General features: G+C 39.8%; 1 protein-coding gene across 1 annotated transcript in view; it reads left to right on the forward strand.

Moving 5' to 3' along the window:
• Positions 1-19,640, forward strand: part of R3HDM2 (R3H domain containing 2) — a 77,070-nt gene that overhangs the window by 24,719 nt on the left and 32,711 nt on the right. The window contains exons 12-14 of the mRNA XM_015816352.1: positions 52-105; positions 6,508-6,743; positions 14,999-15,153. Of these exons, the coding sequence (XP_015671838.1) occupies positions 52-105; positions 6,508-6,743; positions 14,999-15,153 (445 nt within the window). The remainder of the gene's footprint in view (positions 1-51; positions 106-6,507; positions 6,744-14,998; positions 15,154-19,640) is intronic.

The following is a 19,640-nucleotide window of genomic DNA, read 5'->3' on the forward strand; positions in this document are numbered from 1 at the left end:
CGAGGACCCTGAAACCCCATAACAATGCTTTTCTTTGATGTTAACCAACAGACTCGCCAAAGAAGGCTTTTCTTCTAGCTCTCACAAAAGGCGACAGATCTTTAGGTACCTCTGTGTGATTTCTTGCATACATTTGTCTTGCAGAGCAAGTTCGCACCATGCATGGCTGCTTGTCGAGTTGTCCTTCGAGTTGTCATCTCTTTTGCAACATCCCTTTCTGTTTTTTCTTCTCCCACAATAAGATAGGAAAGGGTGCCTAGAGACTTTTCACTGCTGGGAGGTGGGTGGTTGACAGCATTTAATTAGAAAGTAAATTCTCTTGCTTCCCATGCAGCTGACTTCCAAGTAAGTGAGCTTCGGGTTGAAGCCCTACAAAGAATTAGGATGGGGAAATGGATGGAAAAAGGCAGAAACACTCCAGTCTTTATGCAGCTGCTTCCACTATCTATTGATGCTTCTAGAAGGTGTAATTTTGTATCTTGTAATTCAGCTGGTTTTTCTATTTAATCTTATATGATGAAGTGGGTGTCATTAAAAGCACAGGGCTCAAATTTTAAGCTGTCTTTTGTTTTCTCAAAATAAAGTTCATATTGCTCAGCATAGGAAGCTGCTTTATACCAAGATAGATCATTGATTCGGATACCTCTAGCCCACTGGTTGTGTCTCACAGGAATTCACTGATGGTTCAGACCTGAGTCTTTCTCAGCCCAGCATGGAGAACTTTGAACTTTAGCTCTATACCTATCGGTAACCTTTCTCTTCAAAGGGATGGAGTAGTCATTGTATGCCAGCAGTGTAGTTGAGCTGAACAATCCTTTGAAAAGGACCTTTGCAACGAAGAGGGAGAAAGTTAAGTCTACCTCTCACTATAGCTTAGTTATGCTTTTAAAATAACAACAACAATAATAGTCAACAATGGTGATATTTTTTTCTTGAATCCAGGAATGCATTATAAAAGCAGTCCTTTCTTCAGACTGATGGGGGATTCTTGAACTTTCTCTGTACTCTCACAGACCACTCCTATTACTTTCAGAAGTGCTGTGGCAAGGGAGGGATTCATATCTCAGAGTCTATATCAGTGGTGGCGAACCTATGGCACGGGTGCCAGAGGCGGCACTCAGAGCCCTCTCTGTGGGCACGCACGCCATTGCCCCAGTCCTAGGCCTTCAGCTGGGTTTTATAAAACCTTTTCGCTTTAGGTCTCCGCCGCCATGTGCAAAAAAAAAAAGGTTCAATCAGTCACTTTCAACTTCTCGCGGGGAAAAAAAGATCTTGCAAAGTTGGAATTGATTGAACTTTTTAGTCCCACCCAGTCTGCCGTTACCACTACAGCCACGCCCATCCAATTGGCCACGCCCACTCAATGGGCCACACCCACCCGGCACTCGACGATGCATAAGTGGGTTTTGGGTTGCAGTTTGGGCACTCGGTCTCTAAAAGGTTCGCCATCACTGGTCTATATGCTATCCAGGAATACAAAGATTTGTAGCAGCTTACATTGGACAAGTGTAGAAAGTAAATATAAAATAAGACACGAAGCCATACATTCAAAAAGCAGCACACATTTAGAAATCTTGAAACTAAACTAGCAAAATGCACCACATGGCTTTAAAAACCCAGCAATCCAGATTCCTGTAACTTATTTAAGAAACCCAGCTGTCTTCTCCTGACACCCCAAGTCGACAAGGATAGTTTCAGGGCTTGATATTTGTCAGGATGCCATTACTGAAAAGGCCCTCTGCCCTGGAATCATCTAATGCTCAGGGCAGAACCTTTGCAAAATAGCTTGGGTAAATCTGTATGATTATAATTTTAGAGTCTTTTGAAGTTTTAGAGTCTGCTTACTAGCCAAAGCAAAGAGGCAAAGGTCAGTTGAGCTTCTACCGATAATATTGGGTGAAGAAACACCTTCCAAACCATGAAAATGAGAGCAGAATACATACACGCCTACACACACACATTACAACTTTGTAACCTTTTCAGTAAAAAGTTCACTTTATGAGTACAATTCACCTGGCTGAATATGTCAATAACAAGGTCTATTTTGCTAAGATTCAGTCTCAGGTTGCTCCCTTCAGCCACTTCATTAAAATAACTCAAGTGTAGGTTGAGGATAGCAGCAGCAGCACAAAAAAAACCCCCTAAAGCAGTGTTTCTCAACCTTGACAATTTTAAGGCATGTGGACTTCAACTCCCAGAATTCCACAGCCAGCAATGCTGGCTGTGGAATTCTGGGAGTTGAAGTCCACATGCCTTAAAATTGTCAAGGTTGAGAAACACTGCCCTAAAGAATAATAAATAAAAATAAAAAGATTACAAAAAGGAAGCACTGAAAACTAATGCCTGAAAATCTAAATTTCTTCATGTTCAGTATATACATGATACTGAAGGGGAATCACTTCAATATTTGACTTGGCTGCAGCTAAAAGCTGGAATTCTTTAAAAGAAAAAGCACAGAAGAGCCACCATGGCAACAGGTTACGAATCATCAAAGCCGAAATTGGACATATTTTAAACTACAGCAAATACCAACTACGTAAGATCAAAGATGAACATGTAGATCATCTCATTAGTTGCTGCAGTAAAGTTGCCCAGAGTGTATTATCAATCCCATGAAATTGCGACAAAAATTATACTTTGAAATCTATGTGGAAAACTTGGCTTTACTGTTAAAAAAAGCTACTTGGCACCACATGTGTGAAAAAGAAAATGAGGATGTCAGAATCTTGAGTTTTAAAATACAGACCAACAGACAACTGAAAAACCAGACATTACTGCTATTGGGGAAGAAACTGATGTTCATAGAAATATTAGGACGTAAATGATAAAAATCAAATGGAAAAATTACTGAGATTTGTAATTTGAAATTGGAGGACTTTGGAAGAAAAAAAAATCAACTATAACGCCAATAGTAATTGGAGTTCTTTGTACCATACCACAGAGATTCACCAAATATTTGGACATTTTAAATCAATTGGACTTGAAACTGCTGACTTCGCAAAGAAAAACCTTGCTTGTAATTTCTTATAAACTATAATACCTACATGATTCCTAAGCTTGAATAGAATCTAAAGCTTTGGAAAATGTCCAGTCTAAAGACTGATAATCATTGGATAAATTTGCATAATGAGGATATCAAATGAAGATCAAATCCTAATGACCTTTTGTAAAATTCCTTATTAACAATATAAGAGAAAAGAACCTTGCAAATCCTAAACTGTGATGCCAAACCCTTAATGCAGTAATTTTCTACTTTCTTGAAGTAAATGTGTAAATAGGAGCAGGATCAAGAAATTCTTCACTTTTCTCTTGTGTTACTCTTTTTCCATGGTTACCTTTAGCATGTAACTCATCTATTGATGTTGCTTTTGCTACTTTGGGAAAACGAGCAGGTAAATTGTGTGGACTGCATTGGTATACTTCAATAAGAGCAGTCTGCATGGCATGATATAAGTGCTTTTGCTTTGTGATGGAAAAAATATAATATTTTGCTCAGGGCCTAAGTAGCAAATTATGAGCATTGAAGGCCAAACTATACCTGTCAGAGTTGAGCTGGAGTTATTATTCTTGTATAGCTGCTGCTTGCTTCAGTGGGATTCATACAGGAATTTGTTCTCGGGCACAGTGTCCCACATCTGTATCTGTCTTCGGTTCTGTTACTTTTAATAGCAGCCACAAAACTCAGTTGCCTTATGAGGCTGCCTCGTCTGCCTTCCAGAACTTTATTAGGATCAGTTGTTAGATCTTTGGGATAATTTGTTGAAACCTAACCAGAACAAAACCACCTATAGATAAGAAATTCATCTGTAGGCATGGCAGCTTCCTTTCATGTGGCAAGATGAAAGGAAGCTGCCATGTCTACAGATGAACTTCTTATCTATAGGTGGTTTTGTTCTGGTTAGGTTTCAACAAATTATCCCAAAGATCTAATGTGGTAAGATGCAATTAAGAATTTGAAATTGTTGGGGGACACTCAGCATAGAGGCCATTGTTCTCAGAAGCTTGTATGTGTTCCTATATAAAGAAGTGATATGAGTTAGAATTGGCTAGTAAGCAGTGATAATAAATAAAAGTGAGGTCTGTTCAAGTGGGGTCTCTTGATACATCCTGTGTGAAAGCTCTTCTGGACAAGCCATCATGGAATGAACACTACTTGATCAACAGTACCCTTCAACTTTCCTTCCCATGCTGTCTATATAAAATAAATCCCCGGTTTATTCTGTCCAAAGTATGCTTGAAGGTTGTCGACATATCTCAGAATAAGGTAGTTTCAGTAACGTGAATTCAGGTTATAGAGTGTGTTGTTTAATCTCTTCCATAGATGCATTTTTCTGTTCTGTTCTGATGATAATGGAGAAATTAAAATACTTATTGACTCAACATTTTTTTGTAAGCCATTGGCAATGACTACGGCTATCTCCCCCCACCCCATTTTTTCCCACTGTGATAAAGTTCTGTGTTCACTTCCTTAGTTTGAAAACTTCCCATTGTTCAGCAATACAGGCTTTATATCATAGAGATCTATACATTACATATTCCACGGAGATTGATCGGAATAGTCCCCATTGCCAATTTCTGTAATGATAGACTAACTTTTCAATTTGCCACAATAGATTTAGGGTCCATTTTTCCACTCAATCCTTTCAGGTGGTTGAAATCATTTTTTCAGAGTCTGACATACTAATTTTAATATTGACAAACCAAAACCATCTGTTCCCAATATTTCCAATCTTGACATATGATGGGGGAATTGAGAAAGCAAAATACCAAAACTCAGAATTGCTGACGCTTTTCAACTTGGCAAGTATGGATTTGGGGGGGGGGGAGGTTTCTTTTGGACTGAAAGACAGCCTACTGTTATCTCTGCATCTGGCTGAAGTCCCTTGCCCAAGTTTGAAACTTAGCCACCTTGCAGTAGCTAAATATCTGGGCTACCATTGTTATATTCAGCTACAAATTTAGTGTGAAACGTGTTTGAACACATGGAGTTCTGTAGGCTGCAGGTACAAATAAGCTGGAGGAATTTATCCTGCAGCTTTATCACCTTCAATAATAAGATATCCACCTAGAGAGAAAGAAGGGAGGAAGATTGTGTATATGCAACTGTTTGTCTATAAATTCAGTGCAGTTTGAGTGAACATCCTTTAAAAGCTCTTTCAGGTGCAACAAGATCAAATTCTTTTTAAACTAACAGTTTAAAAACAAAACATTATAGGAGTAAACTGAAGACCAAAGATTTAAGATAGCCACACCTAAAGAGCATCTCTGCAAAAAGATATGCATTTTATACCTACTGGGTCACTAAATCCTTCCCTTTCCTCTTTTTCAAGCATTGGGTACTGAGCCTTTTTCTCAATGCACTCTTATCTAAAGCATGCCTGCTTGCCTGAAGGACTATGTGCCAGTACTAGTAGTTTGTCGATAGAGTTATGTTTATCGGCATTTGGTATTTAAAAACAATTAGCTTCTATTCCCAGGGATTGTAAACATGAGGTTTGAAGCAAAAAGACCTGTATAAAGCTTTGAGATACATCATGGTGTTGGCTATATATATGTCAGTTTCAAGCTATGTGAATTCTTAATATAATCTCAGTCTGGACAAGCAGTACCAAACCTATAAATGTCCTTTCAGCCAATTAAAGTTTTCCTAGATGACTTTCAATATTAAATACATTGATTACGCTTCCCCACTTACTTCTGAATTGTTCTCCTTGGGGAATTGCTGTTAAACTGTATTCTTGGAAGCGTAAGCATTTATGCTGTCCTTACTGTTATATAACTCCCTGTAATTTTAATAAACTTCTTCCCATTAACCTATCTAATGCTGTCCTGGAATTTAGGAACAATCTTGTTTTTCATTTGTACCTTCTCACATACGAACTAGACTGCCAGTATTTTTCACACTTTCTTCCAGTTCTCACCAACTTGCTCTTGTTTAGTGATGTCGTGTGCAGATTCTATGTTTTCAGCGCTGAGATAATTTTTGACAAGTGTTTGTAAGGAGCGAGTTGCAGGTACATGCTACGCGAGGAAACATTCCAATCACTTTCTAGCACAAAAGGTTTCAAATGGTTTCGTGATGCCCCTGCTGCAGTTTACTCCCCCAAAAAGTTACACTGCTTAAATTAAACTGCCTGCTGGAAACACCTGCTCCCTGAGTTAGGAGGGACATTCAAATTCTGATGTCAGAGCAGGGGCCTGCTTGAACTCATCCTACATTTTTGGTCAGAGCACTTGTTACGGAGGGCAGTTTTGACTTAGGTTGTCACCCCTCCATTGTGATGCTGACCATTCTGCCTAGTTCTCCAGGGGCAGCCTGTAAGGTCCATCGGCCTACAGGTTAAGTCTGTTTGAACGCCAGTAGCTTTTCAGCTGGCCCTTTTCGGTGTAGCTACTTGTGCTCATTTGTCTGCTGTTCCAATGCCAAAACATTGACACCTTGAATGTTTAGACAGGCTGTGCCTTTTTCTGGTCCCACAATAACAGTCGTTGCCATCCCTGCCACAGGGGTAACCGAGATGGGCTCAGCCGGGCTTCAGGCAGCCGCCAGAGCAGCACGGAGAGTGAGATGAAATCCCTGGAGCCCCGGCCGTGGAGTAGCACAGACTCTGATGGCTCGACGCGCAATCTGCGGCCCCCGGTCACCAAAGCCAGCAGCTTCAGTGGCATTTCTATCTTGACCCGAGGAGACAGCATTGGCGGCATTGGCAAAGGGAATGGCGCCAACAGGACTGCCAGGCCAGGTAACTCTTTATTTGCCCTTCTTCAAGTAAAATAAGAGATTCTAAGTTTGTGGTGACTATATCTTGGGGTAATCCTGTGTGTCCCCCTTCCAGTGGGTCCTAGCCCGCCTCTCATGCATTAGCATTGCTTAACACTATAGAAATCAAAAGACCTGAAGAGGAGGCACCCTGAAACGTTTGCGCTAGATAGCAGTCATGTCAGCTGTGAGAAACGGAGCCGGCAACAGGAAACGAGCTGGTATCGAGGTTTTTGTCCCATTCCAGAGATGATTGAGATGTTGAGAAAAAGTCAGTCTCTTTAAGTATCATCTGGATCTGGATCTCAACTACAACACTGGGCCATATTGACAAAATACCTTCTGTCTTTTTAATCCAATTAGAACTGCTTTAAACATGATGATATTTTATTTCTGAGCCATATATGTTGGATTTTATGAAGGCCCTTTTTAGTGCTGTGTCAGCTTTAAAAAATGTTCACGTTGAAAAGCAACCCAAAGTGATAATGCTTAGTCTCCATTTTTCCCCTTGAGCTGTTTATAGGTCATACCATGCCAGTCTGGTACAGGCTTCAGTGTTGATGACCTGTTCCACAATAGCCGTCAGTGAGAATGATGTGCAGAATATAAACCTCGTCTAGTTCTCTTGGATAAAATAAAAATCAGCATTCAGAATTCTGTAATTTCATTCTGAGATTTCTTATCTGTTTTAATTGGTGTGTTATTCAGTAAAAACTCTTAATCATTCCCAGCTAGAAACAGATCATAAGAAAACTGACGAGTTTCCATATATATGCAACCCAAAATGATGGTGGCTCTTGAAATTTTTTTGAAAAGATGAATTTTACATCTCTTAGGTCAGGCAAACAAGGCTAGAAAATGCGATTTCACCTACCTAGCATGTCAGGAATAGAGATCAGCCTGTAATCTGAAACATCAACAAAGTAGCAGGTTGGGAAATGTTGGGTAACATTAAATACGCTTCTGAAGGAGAAGTGGTGCATGGAGAGGTACCTTCAGTGCTATTGTACAGTCATCAGCATCTGCGTTGGTACTTGTTATTTGTATGGGTAAGTTAGCATATTGTTATTTCTTTCCCATCAAGGTGAAAGAACATGCACTTCCAAGATTCTCTTCCATCGCTCCGCAGTATTATGTAGCATACTTAATTTATGGGGTGGATGATGCATTTACAGATGTACTAATTCATCCTTTTACCCTCAGAAATAGGGATGTGTCAATACAGAGGGTGGCATAAAGTAACATTGTGTCTCCTCTCTCACTGTTGCTTTCTACAGCACTAGGGATGACTCATATATAACCATCCATCTACTCAGCCTGTTTACTTCAAGGGCAGGGACTGATATGCCTTTGTTTATTTCTTTTACCGTGTTTTCCTTTTAGCATACTTGTTTACGAACATGATCCCCTGCCTTCATAGTCATCATGGTGTTGGAAAAAAATCCTGTCACCCATCTGGTTGTGCAGATGCATGAAAAGTTGGTCTTTGCATCAAAGAACATTGACATTTTTTGTTTTGTCTTTGGCATCTAGCTATTTGACACCCATTTTTAAACCATGTACATAGCTTTTTAAGTCACAGAAGAAAGCCATCAAGGCAGGCATGCAGTAAGTGTGGTTCACAACTAAAGCACCAAGAATAGACTGTGTTGCTGGGTGATTTAGTGATGCATATTCTCAGAATTTTTATTTTTTTTATCTCATTTGTACAAAAACTGTAATAAAAATGCAGAATAAATGCTGCTCCTTTTTATGTTGGTCTGTTAGTTGTATCTCCATTGGTTACTTTTAACTGCTCGCCCATCTTTGTCCCACAAATAACTAAGTTTCATCCCTTTCCTTCTTCCATTATTCTCTGTCACATTATTCCCATGGGAAGAGAGACTGGTGGAGGAGTGCTACATGGCAGCTGGTATATGAATATATTATGTAATGAAAAGTTCTTAAAAACACCAAGACCTTGTGTGGGAATGTGACCGAAAGCAGGAGCTGTGGGTTAGGAAGTCTCGAATGCAAATTCATGAGGTGGCTTTAAGCAAGTAGTTATTTCTGCCCTCACAAAAGTACTATTTTGCAAAGTATTATCAAAGAGATGTATAATTAAATGTATTGGATGTGCCGTATTTTGATCACTCAGCTTGGATTTCCCTTCATGCCGGACTTATTTTGGCATCGTAGCATAATAGACACAGACCTGAGTGATACCGAATGCGATTTGGATGGTGCTGCCTACTCCTTTACGTAGGAGTTTGAGTGCATAATTAGCAGCAAAAAAGGAAATTTTTGTGTCTGGGTTGGCATTTTAGACCCAACGGGGTTTCAGGAGATTGAAATTTTGGTCCTGTTTCTGATTATGTTCCTCTTTCTTCTAGCCTCTTCATTGCCAGCATTTTCCTTATTGGGCACTAGTACTAGAGAACCTCTTCCCTGCTACCAATTCTTTCTCCTGGCCCCTCGGGTACCTCTCAACCAGTAAACCTCAGATGTTTTGGACTACAATTCCCATCAGTCAGTAGGATGTAGATAATTTTTTTTTTCATTTGCAAGCTCCCTGGATTGATAATCAAGGAGATTGTGTTTCTTTCAGTCACAGAACTGGAAAAAAACTATTTATGTCCTTGTCCAGCTATCCCTCCTTGGTGCAGAAACGGTTGATTTATTCAGACTCTTGATGATGTTGGGTATGCAAATATGTGCAAAAATGCTTCCTTCCTTAGGAGCCACCCCTGAGAAACTTACAAGAGAAGAATTATGTAGATTCCTGTACAAATATTTAGGGCATAACTTCATGCAAACTCATGATTTTCTTACGCCAACAAGTAAAGCTTGGTCCTCTTTCTCTCTGTCCTTCAAACATAAATATTTTAACCAGAGACTGTGTCAAGTGAATCCTTCATGTGCTTTTAAAGAAGACTAGATGGCGGGTTTGGTTGAATTTTCTTGCAACATAAATCTGCTTCATTTTAATTTCTTTTTGCATAGCAACTGTTCCTTAAGATCTCTTATTTTCAGCAAATACAGCACCGTCTTTCGAAGGGGCTGGTAGTTCGACATTTTCATTTTATCATTTACGTAGAATCTTTTCTAACAGCAAGAGGCAAACAGGAATCCAAAGACCAAATACTAACCATATGGATAAAATAAAGAGCAAAATGTCAAGTTACCTTTCCGTTTACCATTTATTTTTAACACTGTGTTCTGTTCTGTTTTTTTTTTCAATTGCATACGTCATACATGAGAAGAATAGGGACCACAGTTAGAGTGAAAGTAATTTATTGGTAAGAACATGCTATGTCGTGTCATAAGAGGTCATAACAGCATCTTTTGGTGGTTAACCTGAATAGTTAGCTAAATATGACACATAACAAATGGGAAGGCTAAAGCAGCTTCCTACACAGTTGTTTTGGACTATTTATTGCATGTGCAGTTTAAGTCACAATGCACAAATAGCATGAGGATATATACCACAAGAGTCCTATAGAGTTGTCTGTGAGTCTCGGAAACACCTAGGAAAAACTTTACACTCTCTTATCACATGTGGATCAGCCCTTTAATTATTCAGTGATTTTTCTGTGACAAAACGAAGAAGTGGAGTCGTGCTTGGTCCCTAGAGCAGTCGGCTTGTACAGGTGAATTCCTAATCTGGGTACCATTCAGTGCTATTATAAAGCAGAGCAATCATATCCAAGAAGGTCCAGCGTGTGGTGGGTTGAGCTGTGCGTGGTGTTAGTTGTTGGCTTTAACAAAAAGTAAATAAATGTAATATATTTCCTGAATCCTTTGCATTCATCAGGGGAAGTGGTGATGATAATTCTGTCCTTGCAAGAATGTCTGTGGGAGTAAAAACTAGTTAGTGCCTACTGTTGCTCAAATGCCACTGTAATTATGGTCATACCATTACAGTCAGAAACAGAACGCTGAAAGCCTTTCCTGTACAGGGAAAATAAAGAGGGTTTTTGGAAGGGAGGGGTTTTTGTTTAGAATATTAAGTTTCACAGAGATGAAAAAAAAGGACTCACCTTAGAATTAACCCAGAGAAAGGGATACAGAATAATGATAATGATAATGATCAATAATGATAATGATAATGATAATCAGATCACCTGTTTCCCCCCCTCCCCCAGGCTAATATTTCATTTGATTGCATAAGATTTGGAATCCAACTTTATCCTTGAGGCCTACTGCGTAGATTTGGGCTATCTCACTGCTTTGTCATAAATAGTTAATAATCACATTTGGGATGGCACCACATCTTGGTTGCAGGCAGAACCAAAGTTCTAGGAGACTTAATTTTCCCCAGCTTTTAAACTGAAAATTTACTGGTCACTTCATAGTGGATGAAAGATCTGTAGTTATCCCAAGTTTATTTGGTTTCCTGGATAGGCATTGCAAATTTAAAAACCTTGTTTTATTAAATTGAAGATACCTAACATTTCTGACTTGAAGAAATAAACACGAAAGCATCTTTCTGTATCCCAGTAAAGCATCTGTATATTGGAGCTTCAAGTTTTGCATCACCTTTGCAAAAAGCATTAAGGTTTTAGCACAGTAGATTAAACTAGGTTACATATACAGGTAGTCCTCGAGTTATCACCATTGATTCAGTGACATTTCAAAGTTACAGCGGCATTGAATGAATGGTACATATACCCAGGCTTTGTTACAGCCATTGCAGAACCCCCACAGTCATGTGATCAAACTTTTGGGCATTTGGTAGCCTGCCCAAACTTATAACTTCAGAGGAACTTCAATTCCTTCATCTGACTGTCTTTCCCCCGCCCTCAAATCTCTGCAATTTTGGTCCCTCCACTCCATAGCCCCTGCCACCCTCTGCTCTCTTGCCCACACTGACCTTTGTCCTTTTCTTGCTCCCACTGCTGACCAAGCATGCTCAACCTGACCCTTCACTAGGCTTTCTTCCCAAGGTTACGTGTGGCAGGGTTTTTTTGTGAGACCTTTAGAAGAAGGCCTGAGATGGCCACCAGCTGCTTCGTGAAGGACCGGGCCAGTCATACCACATAGGCAGCGGGAGCAAAACGGCAGCAAAGGTCAGCTCAAGGGTGGGGGTGGAGGGGTGGAGTGCAGGGTGGAAAGAGCCACAGAATTTAGGGTGGCTAAAGTTGGCTGTAGCTGTGGCTTTTGTTCCGTGCCTCTGGGCTGGAGTGGTTGGGGTTTCCTAGGATGGCCGTGATGCTGGGCTGGATAGGGGCAGCTGGGGCTTCTTGAGTCAACTGGAGCCTTGCGCTGCAGTGCAGTTCAGGGGCTTCTTGCTGCTCCAGAGCATGGCACAACAAGAAGCCCCTGAGTTGCAGTGCAACAAGGAGCCCAAAAGCTGCATGGTTCTGGGGCTGTGCAGGGTGGCCAGAAGGATTGCAATTGGGGAGGGGGGGCTCGGTGGTGGTGGTGGAGATAGGGAAGGGCCAAGACAGGAATGGTTTGAATTAGGGTAGGTTCTCAGCTAATGGCCCTTGGGAGTTGGTTAATGAGGACAACAGGGTGTGCCCTGTCGCTAAGCAATGCAGTCATGTGATGTTGAGCTATACAACCACATCACTTAGCGACAGAAATGCTGGTCCCCATTGCCATTATAACTTGAAGGCCTTCTGTAATAAAAAGTCACTTATGATGTATAATATAGTGGGAAACATGGTCTGAATCTGCTTTTTTGTACTGTGACTCTATTGTGAATTAATGCATTTGACCTATTGGAACATCACTGAAGATAAAAAAAATTTAAATAATATTTTATTAGTTTTCTAATTTTACATTTAAGCATTTAAAAAGCAACGTGGTGGCTGGATTAATCAATACTTCAATAACATACAAAAATCTTTAGCACAAATCTCAAGTTACAACATCAAATATTTCCTCTCTTTTTCCCTTAATATCTACTATCTCGTATTTAAGCTAATACAGTTCTTATTATATCAACTAAGTAAAAACATCATTCTTATATTTATCAATAAATTTTTAGCTTATACATATCTTAATTACTTTTACATTCAATCTTTATAGACAATCAATGTCCTGTTATTGGTTTTTCCCCAATTTTTAGTTTCCCATCAATATTCAAATTTAACACTTGATATTTATAATTTCCAGGCTTTAGGTAACCAAAGTTTCCCTTATCTCAATTCATAACAGAATCTAATATTCAAAATACACATCTTATCTATTTGAGTATAGTCTTGTTCTATTTTCTAAAAGTTATCTATTTCCCACCATATTAAATCATCTAATTAATAATACAGTATCCCCTTCAATAAATCAAAACCATTATATATATTGTCTGGGTTAATCAATAAATCAAACATTCATAATTTTTTTCTTTTGGGTCTAATTTTTAAATATTAAATAAATAGAATCCTTATTTTCAAGTGGGGGTCCCCTCCTTGCTCGCCGCCCCTACAGGGCGACTTTCGACCCTTTCCAGGATCCCCCAGCGGAACGAAATCAAACGCGGAAGATGGAGCTCGCCTTCCAGTGTCCGTGGCGGCCGCGATGGCAAACTGGAAGTCAGATAAAAAAAAAATTCATACATACACGAAAATATATCCTGGTGCATATTTTACTTTATCTCCCCCTTGTTCTCTAGTGGCTTAAAGCTACAATTTTGTGTTTTGTGTTAAAAAAAGGTGAAAAATGCATTTTGATTGGGTGCCATGGAGTTTTTGCCTTAAAAATACTTACGTTATTTGAAGTAAATGTATAATACAGTTAATGCATTTTTAAAGGACATGGAGACAGAGTGCAATACTAAGTGAATCTGATGGAAATCTAGAACTGTGTGAATATATGAAAATAATTATGGCTAGCATCCAATAAAGCATCATCTTTGCACTCAGTATAAAAATATTTCTAATTTTACCAGCTTCTTTGACTGGAATGTATTGTATACATAAGAATGGCTTGCCCACATGTTGTTTTTCATCTTCTGGATTACATTTATTTGGAAGCCATTTCTTCCTAATTGGAAATCTCTACTTTTGAAGTAAAGATATTGTTACCAAGAGAACCGTTTTTAAATATAGTAGTAGGGGAATAGTTGAGACCGTGTTTATGTTTCTCTGTCTCTGTCTCTCTCCCCCTCTCTCTCTGTCGCTCTGTGTGTGTGTGTGTGTGTGTGTGTGTGTTTGTGTGTGTGTGTGAAAGAGAGAGAGAGAGAAGCTCAAAAAAACTCAAAGCCCAAATAGTTTCAAAGATTTTTAAGGAAGCTAGAAATGTGGTCCTCATTCACCTTTGCTTTGTTATATTATTGTATTGCGAAATATGATTTACTGGTTTGATTCATTCACAGTAGTCTTTTCAGTGTGAAATAGGATTATGCAGGATGTTATTTTTAATCATTTCAAGGTTAAAACATTCTGCCCTTGGAACATCCCATTCTATCCTCAACATGTCAAGTGTAGTGGTAATAAAATTTATTATGATCAATAGATCAAAAGATCAGAAGTATTTCAACTTTACAAGAGGCTGTTTCATGATCAGATCATTTCTGGTACACCCCAAAGAGATGTTTCAGTGATGGAATATTGCACAATTTAAGTTTTTTTTTTTATCATGGATTTGCTATGGACATATTTTTAGACTCTTCGGAGATGCTCAGAAGAATCTATAGAAATCAGTAAAACAACGTGAACTTTTCACAAAGGTTTCAATAAGCTAAGGCTGAGCATCAATCCATAGCAGGGGTAGTCAACCTTGGCTCTTTTATGACTCGTGGACTTCAACTCCCAGAATTCCTGAGCCAGCATAACTGGCTCAGGAATTCTGGGAGTTGAAGTCCACGAGTCATAAAAGAGCCAAGGTTGACTACCCCTGATCCATAGACTATCTCAGCTCAGACCTGGACCACGTAAATTAATCACAGGAAAGTTTGAGTAGAAATTGAGTACATTCAGACACATTTCTACCAATAAAGGAGACTATTTGTAGCTTAGGGTCGAAATGAGGTGCTCTGCTTGTTTTCTTACAGGTGTTTCATTACCCAAACTAGGTAATATCATCAGTGCTAGAGATACTAGCACAGATGATCTTAGCTAGTTTGGGTAATGAAACGTCTGCAAGAAAACAAGCCAGCTCAGAGAGCACCAAGAGACATATTTCTGCATACAGTCTAGGATTTGGAATCCTGTGTTTTTTTCTAGGCACTGTTGAGCCCTGGCACCACTTCTTACAGGGGAAAAAAAAGCAGGTTCTTTGCTCACACCTTACCCACTCCATTTTATTTTAATGAAGGTCTCTCTCTAAGTACTCCTGAAGCCTGCAGCCAAGTCTCCTCTGCGCAGCCTGGCCGAAGCCTCTTGCCGTGTGCCGCTCAGCAGCTGCAGCCGCAGCCACTTCCACCCACACCGCAGCAACAGCCAGCAATGACTAATCACATCATATCACAGGTGAGTCATTATTCAATGCTACCGCTGTGTGGGAAGCTCTTCCTTGTGGCTCCTTAACTGAGGAAGTGGTGGCCAGTGGAGCACTCGGAAATGTTTATATGAAGCTTGAATAATGTTTATGACCTTGTGCACAAATTAGTCCCCTTAGACTCTCCGCCTTCTGGTTTGATTGTAGCACAAAATTGGGTACATGCCTGGCTTCCTGTCACGTGTATTTTGAGGTGACCCTCAAAACATTTTGAGTAGGAGATTTTTCTAGATAAGACTGTAGTGCCCCAGGGTCTATATTAGTAGGGACAGAGCAGAGGCGTACACATTCTGTATTTACCTCCCTCTTCAAACCGTGTTCGGGTTTTTCTCTTTCTATTTCTCAATTGGATCCTACCAGGTGTAGTCAAATGCAGGGAAGAATGATGTCCCAAACTTACTCCCTCAAGGAAATTTTCAGGCTGCATCAATAGAAATACGAAGAATGGGCGCCTTAATTCTTTAGATTCTTCACTAGGGATGTGCCGGATATATAAGGCCTGAAGCGGAAAAAGGCGATTCGGATCAGGCAAGCGTATACAGACTGCATCTGCCAGCACTTCCTTTCCTGAGCTTGCATGGTAAAAAATATGCTCATATTTCCTTCTCGGTTGCCTCTTGTTGGGTACCACTTACATTTCTTAAGGTCATGTAGCTACATGCATGCGCAAGAAAAAAGCGCAGCTGCTCTAAAAAGGTGCTGATAAGTGCGTCAGCTTCAAACTAGATCAAGAGGAGGAGTGTCAAGTTTAATCATGTATCATGGGTGACTCCTGCCCTGATACCACACCCTGCTGAGTTTATTTTGCTGTGCAAAAACAACACATGACTTATTGTAGGGTATGTATGACTTGCAGGACCTATAGGTATATGCTTAATAGTTTGGTCCAGATGAAGATGCTGATTGACAGGTATATGGCACCTGGCTCCCAGTGATTCTGGGTGGTTCAAAACATTTAAAAAATAAGGAACAATAGAAAAACATAAAACCAATAGGAAAAAAAAACCAGACACGGCAAAGGAAACAAACTCGAATGGCAACCAATTAAAAAAGAAAAAGAAAGGGGCATCAGTCGTCCTTGCCAAAGGCTGCATGAAGAGCCAAGTCTTCAAGGTCCTTCAAAATGCAAATAGGGTGGGGACCATTTGAATTTTGGGAGGAACCTCATTCCAGAAAACAGGTGCTGCTATAGAGCAGTTGTGTTTCTGTGGTCCCAGCAGATGGCATGGTTTAATTGATGGAACCTGGAGCATACCAATCTTTGTCAGATTGAACTGGCCAGACAGGTATCATATTTTATAAGACAAAATATGAAAAAGGTTTTCTCCCTTCTAGGCACCTCTTTCCTCTTCCTTTTTTTTCCCTCCCCTTTTCCTTTTAATGGACTGTGTATCTTCAGCTGTAGCATAGGAGAGAGCAGATCTCAGGTATCCAGGGTTTGAGGGTCATTAACTAAAGCCAAGTGCAAATTCATGGAAAGGGACTTTACATTATGAATACATATGTGGTTCTACTCTAGATGAAGAATTGTAGTCCAAAGGTCTCTTTTTCACTTGACGTAAGTTACTGTTACTATGTTTTATCCTACATTTTATTTTTTTTTAAATCCTTTCTTACCCCATAAATGGTGTTGTGTGTTTTCCTCAATCTCAGATGCTCTATCAGAGGCCTTGGCGTTTGAGGCTTCCATGCATACCTTGCACTACATTCTTCTAAATGTTGTTCTGCACAGCTCTGGTGTTGAGAGGGTCCTTGGTGCTCTCTGAGTTTGGTTGTTTTCTCACAGACATTTCATTACACAAATTAGTGCTAAATGTCTGTGGAGATTCTCAGTCATCCAAGTCATGGTTGTCCCCAAAGGTGCTTTTTCAAAAGGCAACTGGACTTTCTTTGTTTTTCCTTGAAGACGTTTCGCTTTCATCCAAGAAGCTTCTTCCGTTCTGACTGAATGGTGGAGAATGGAAGGAACAAACCCATCAAGAGGAGATTCATCAATCCATCTGCATTTGAAAGACAAAGGTCACTCTTTGGAAGACAGCCATATGCCGCACAAGTTCACATTCCGAACAGAGAGGAGGTGAAAGAGGCCATCTGTGTTAAAACTGAACAGCCCTCTCTCTACAGAAGGGGAGGGGTTCGACACCACCTATCTCCTGTTTACAACACGGTCCTTTCAGCAGTTCCAAGAAGGCTCCACACCCATTTGCACTATTCAGGTGACCTGAGTGCACAGATAAACCTCTAAGTGGCTTCAGCGATTCTCAGAGAGAGTCGTAATGACCAGATGCCTGCAAGGAATATAACTCCTTCCATTCACTACAATTCAGTCAGAACTGAACAAGCTTCTTGGATGAGAAGCAAAATGTCTTCAAGGAAAAACGAAGTCCAGTTGCCTTTGGAAAAAGCACCTTTGCCTCATCAGGTGCTAGCATGTGCACTGATGATGTTACCTAGTTTGGGTAATGAGGCATCTGCAAGACAACAGCCAAGCTCAGAGACCATCAAGGACCCCTCATTTCAACCCTGAGCTACAGATATTCTCCTTTATTAGCTCTGATGTTGTTCCTGGAATGTGTTCGAGCCATTCTTCCAGCTTAGGGGTCACAGCCCTGAGTGCTTCTACTAAAGAAGCATACATCAGGTACTATGAAGATGGTTCTCTCTTTGACCTTTTCCCCTTGACTCCTATTGCTTCCCAGTAAATGCCAAGCCAATGCAGAAACTAGACAACTAGGCAGCCTGATCAAGAGAAGCCTTAATGACCCAATCAAGAAAGGTCAGATGAAAAGTAGTGGACCCATCGTCCCAAACTTCTATGGAAGCCTTAAGTCTCAATATACATCTTCATCCAGTTGTGTCACTACCAGGGACTCCAACATACAATACAGCTAAAAACTTTAAAAGAAGCTTGTATCTCTCACAGAGATATTCTGTCTTCCCACTACCCTGCCTCCAGAAAATCAAAGACCCAATAATAGAAGAAAATGAGGTCATGGTTTCATTTGAGGTCATGGCACTCTTTTACATCCATAGAACTACAACTAGCAAAAGAATCCGTGCAACTTTATCAAAAAAAAGTGACCACTCAATCCACTACAGCACAACCAACACAAACTAAGAGAAAGATAATACGTCCATGCATCGAAAACATCTCAGAAACAACCAACAGACTGTTAACACCACACAGTATCATCATAGCACACAAATCAACTAAAGCACTTAAGAACCTTTTAAGTAAACCAAATGACCCAGTAGCCCAAGAAGAAAAAAACAGGAGTCACTTATAAAATAGAGAGTATAAGGACTCCAACACTATGTTGGACAGACAGGCAGAAGACTAGCAGGGTGCATTCATGAACACCAACACCACCAACTCAAAAGATACAATGGAAGCTTCTTAATTTTTTTATGACACATGGACAGACTCAACCAGCTGTGAATATCCTAGGCCAAGCTAAAATGAAAAACACTAGCAAATTCCTAGAAGCTTGACACTCTGACAGATCAGCCACCAATAAACAGATAGAGATAAGCCATGTTTAAACACCAATCAAAAGTGACAATAAAAAAGCTAATAAGGAAACCAAAATATCAGAATGCATCCGCTCCAGCAGCCAACATCCAGATAAGTAGGAATTAACACCAGACAAAGCAGAAAACAATACCCTAATCAAGCAAACAAACAAACAAGTAGAAAACTATACTTTAATTAAAAAAAAACTACCAAAGAAAAGAGAAACACAAACACAACAGACACGCACATATACACACACATCAATACCAATATTTGCAGGGGAAGCTACTGTATATAAACAGAGAGCAAACTCCACACTCACTAAGACAGATGATGTTATGTAGTTGGGCATGAAAGCCAGCTGAGTGAGATTGGGCCAGTCATTCTCTCTTAGCCCAACCCACCTCACAGGGCTGTTGTAGGAAAATAGGAGGAAGGGGTATTAGTACATTCATCACTCTAAGTTATTTATAAAGGCAGGATATAAATAAATACACGAATGCATAAATATTTACTATGTTACAATCTTGTACATAACTATAATATAGAATAGAACCTATGGTTAAGAGAAACAGAAGGATTTTGTTATCTGGATTTAGATTCCTTTTAAAGGGGAAAGGGATATAAGCATTCCTATCAGATTTAAGAAGCAATAATACATTTGGAAATTCCATTTTATATTAAGGCAAGCATAAAGTAAGCCAAGTTTTCAATAACTTTCCATTAAGCACAATCATTTATATAAAGCTAGAAATGGGATGGGGAGACATAAAGGGTAATTTGTATTAATGTGTTTTCACTTATAGCCAATTATCTTTAAACTTTATAATCTTATTGATGAAATTGGGCTCACTTCATCACCCTTATTTGTTAAAGTTAGTCATCTTTATTTGTTAAAGACCTCCAGTGCTCCACCCCAGCTAATAGCACGTTCTCAAAAAGCAT

Source organism: Protobothrops mucrosquamatus, unplaced genomic scaffold, assembly GCF_001527695.2.
Source record: "Protobothrops mucrosquamatus isolate PMUCROS unplaced genomic scaffold, P.Mucros_1.0 scaffold434, whole genome shotgun sequence".
NCBI classification, from domain to species: domain Eukaryota; kingdom Metazoa; phylum Chordata; class Lepidosauria; order Squamata; family Viperidae; genus Protobothrops; species Protobothrops mucrosquamatus.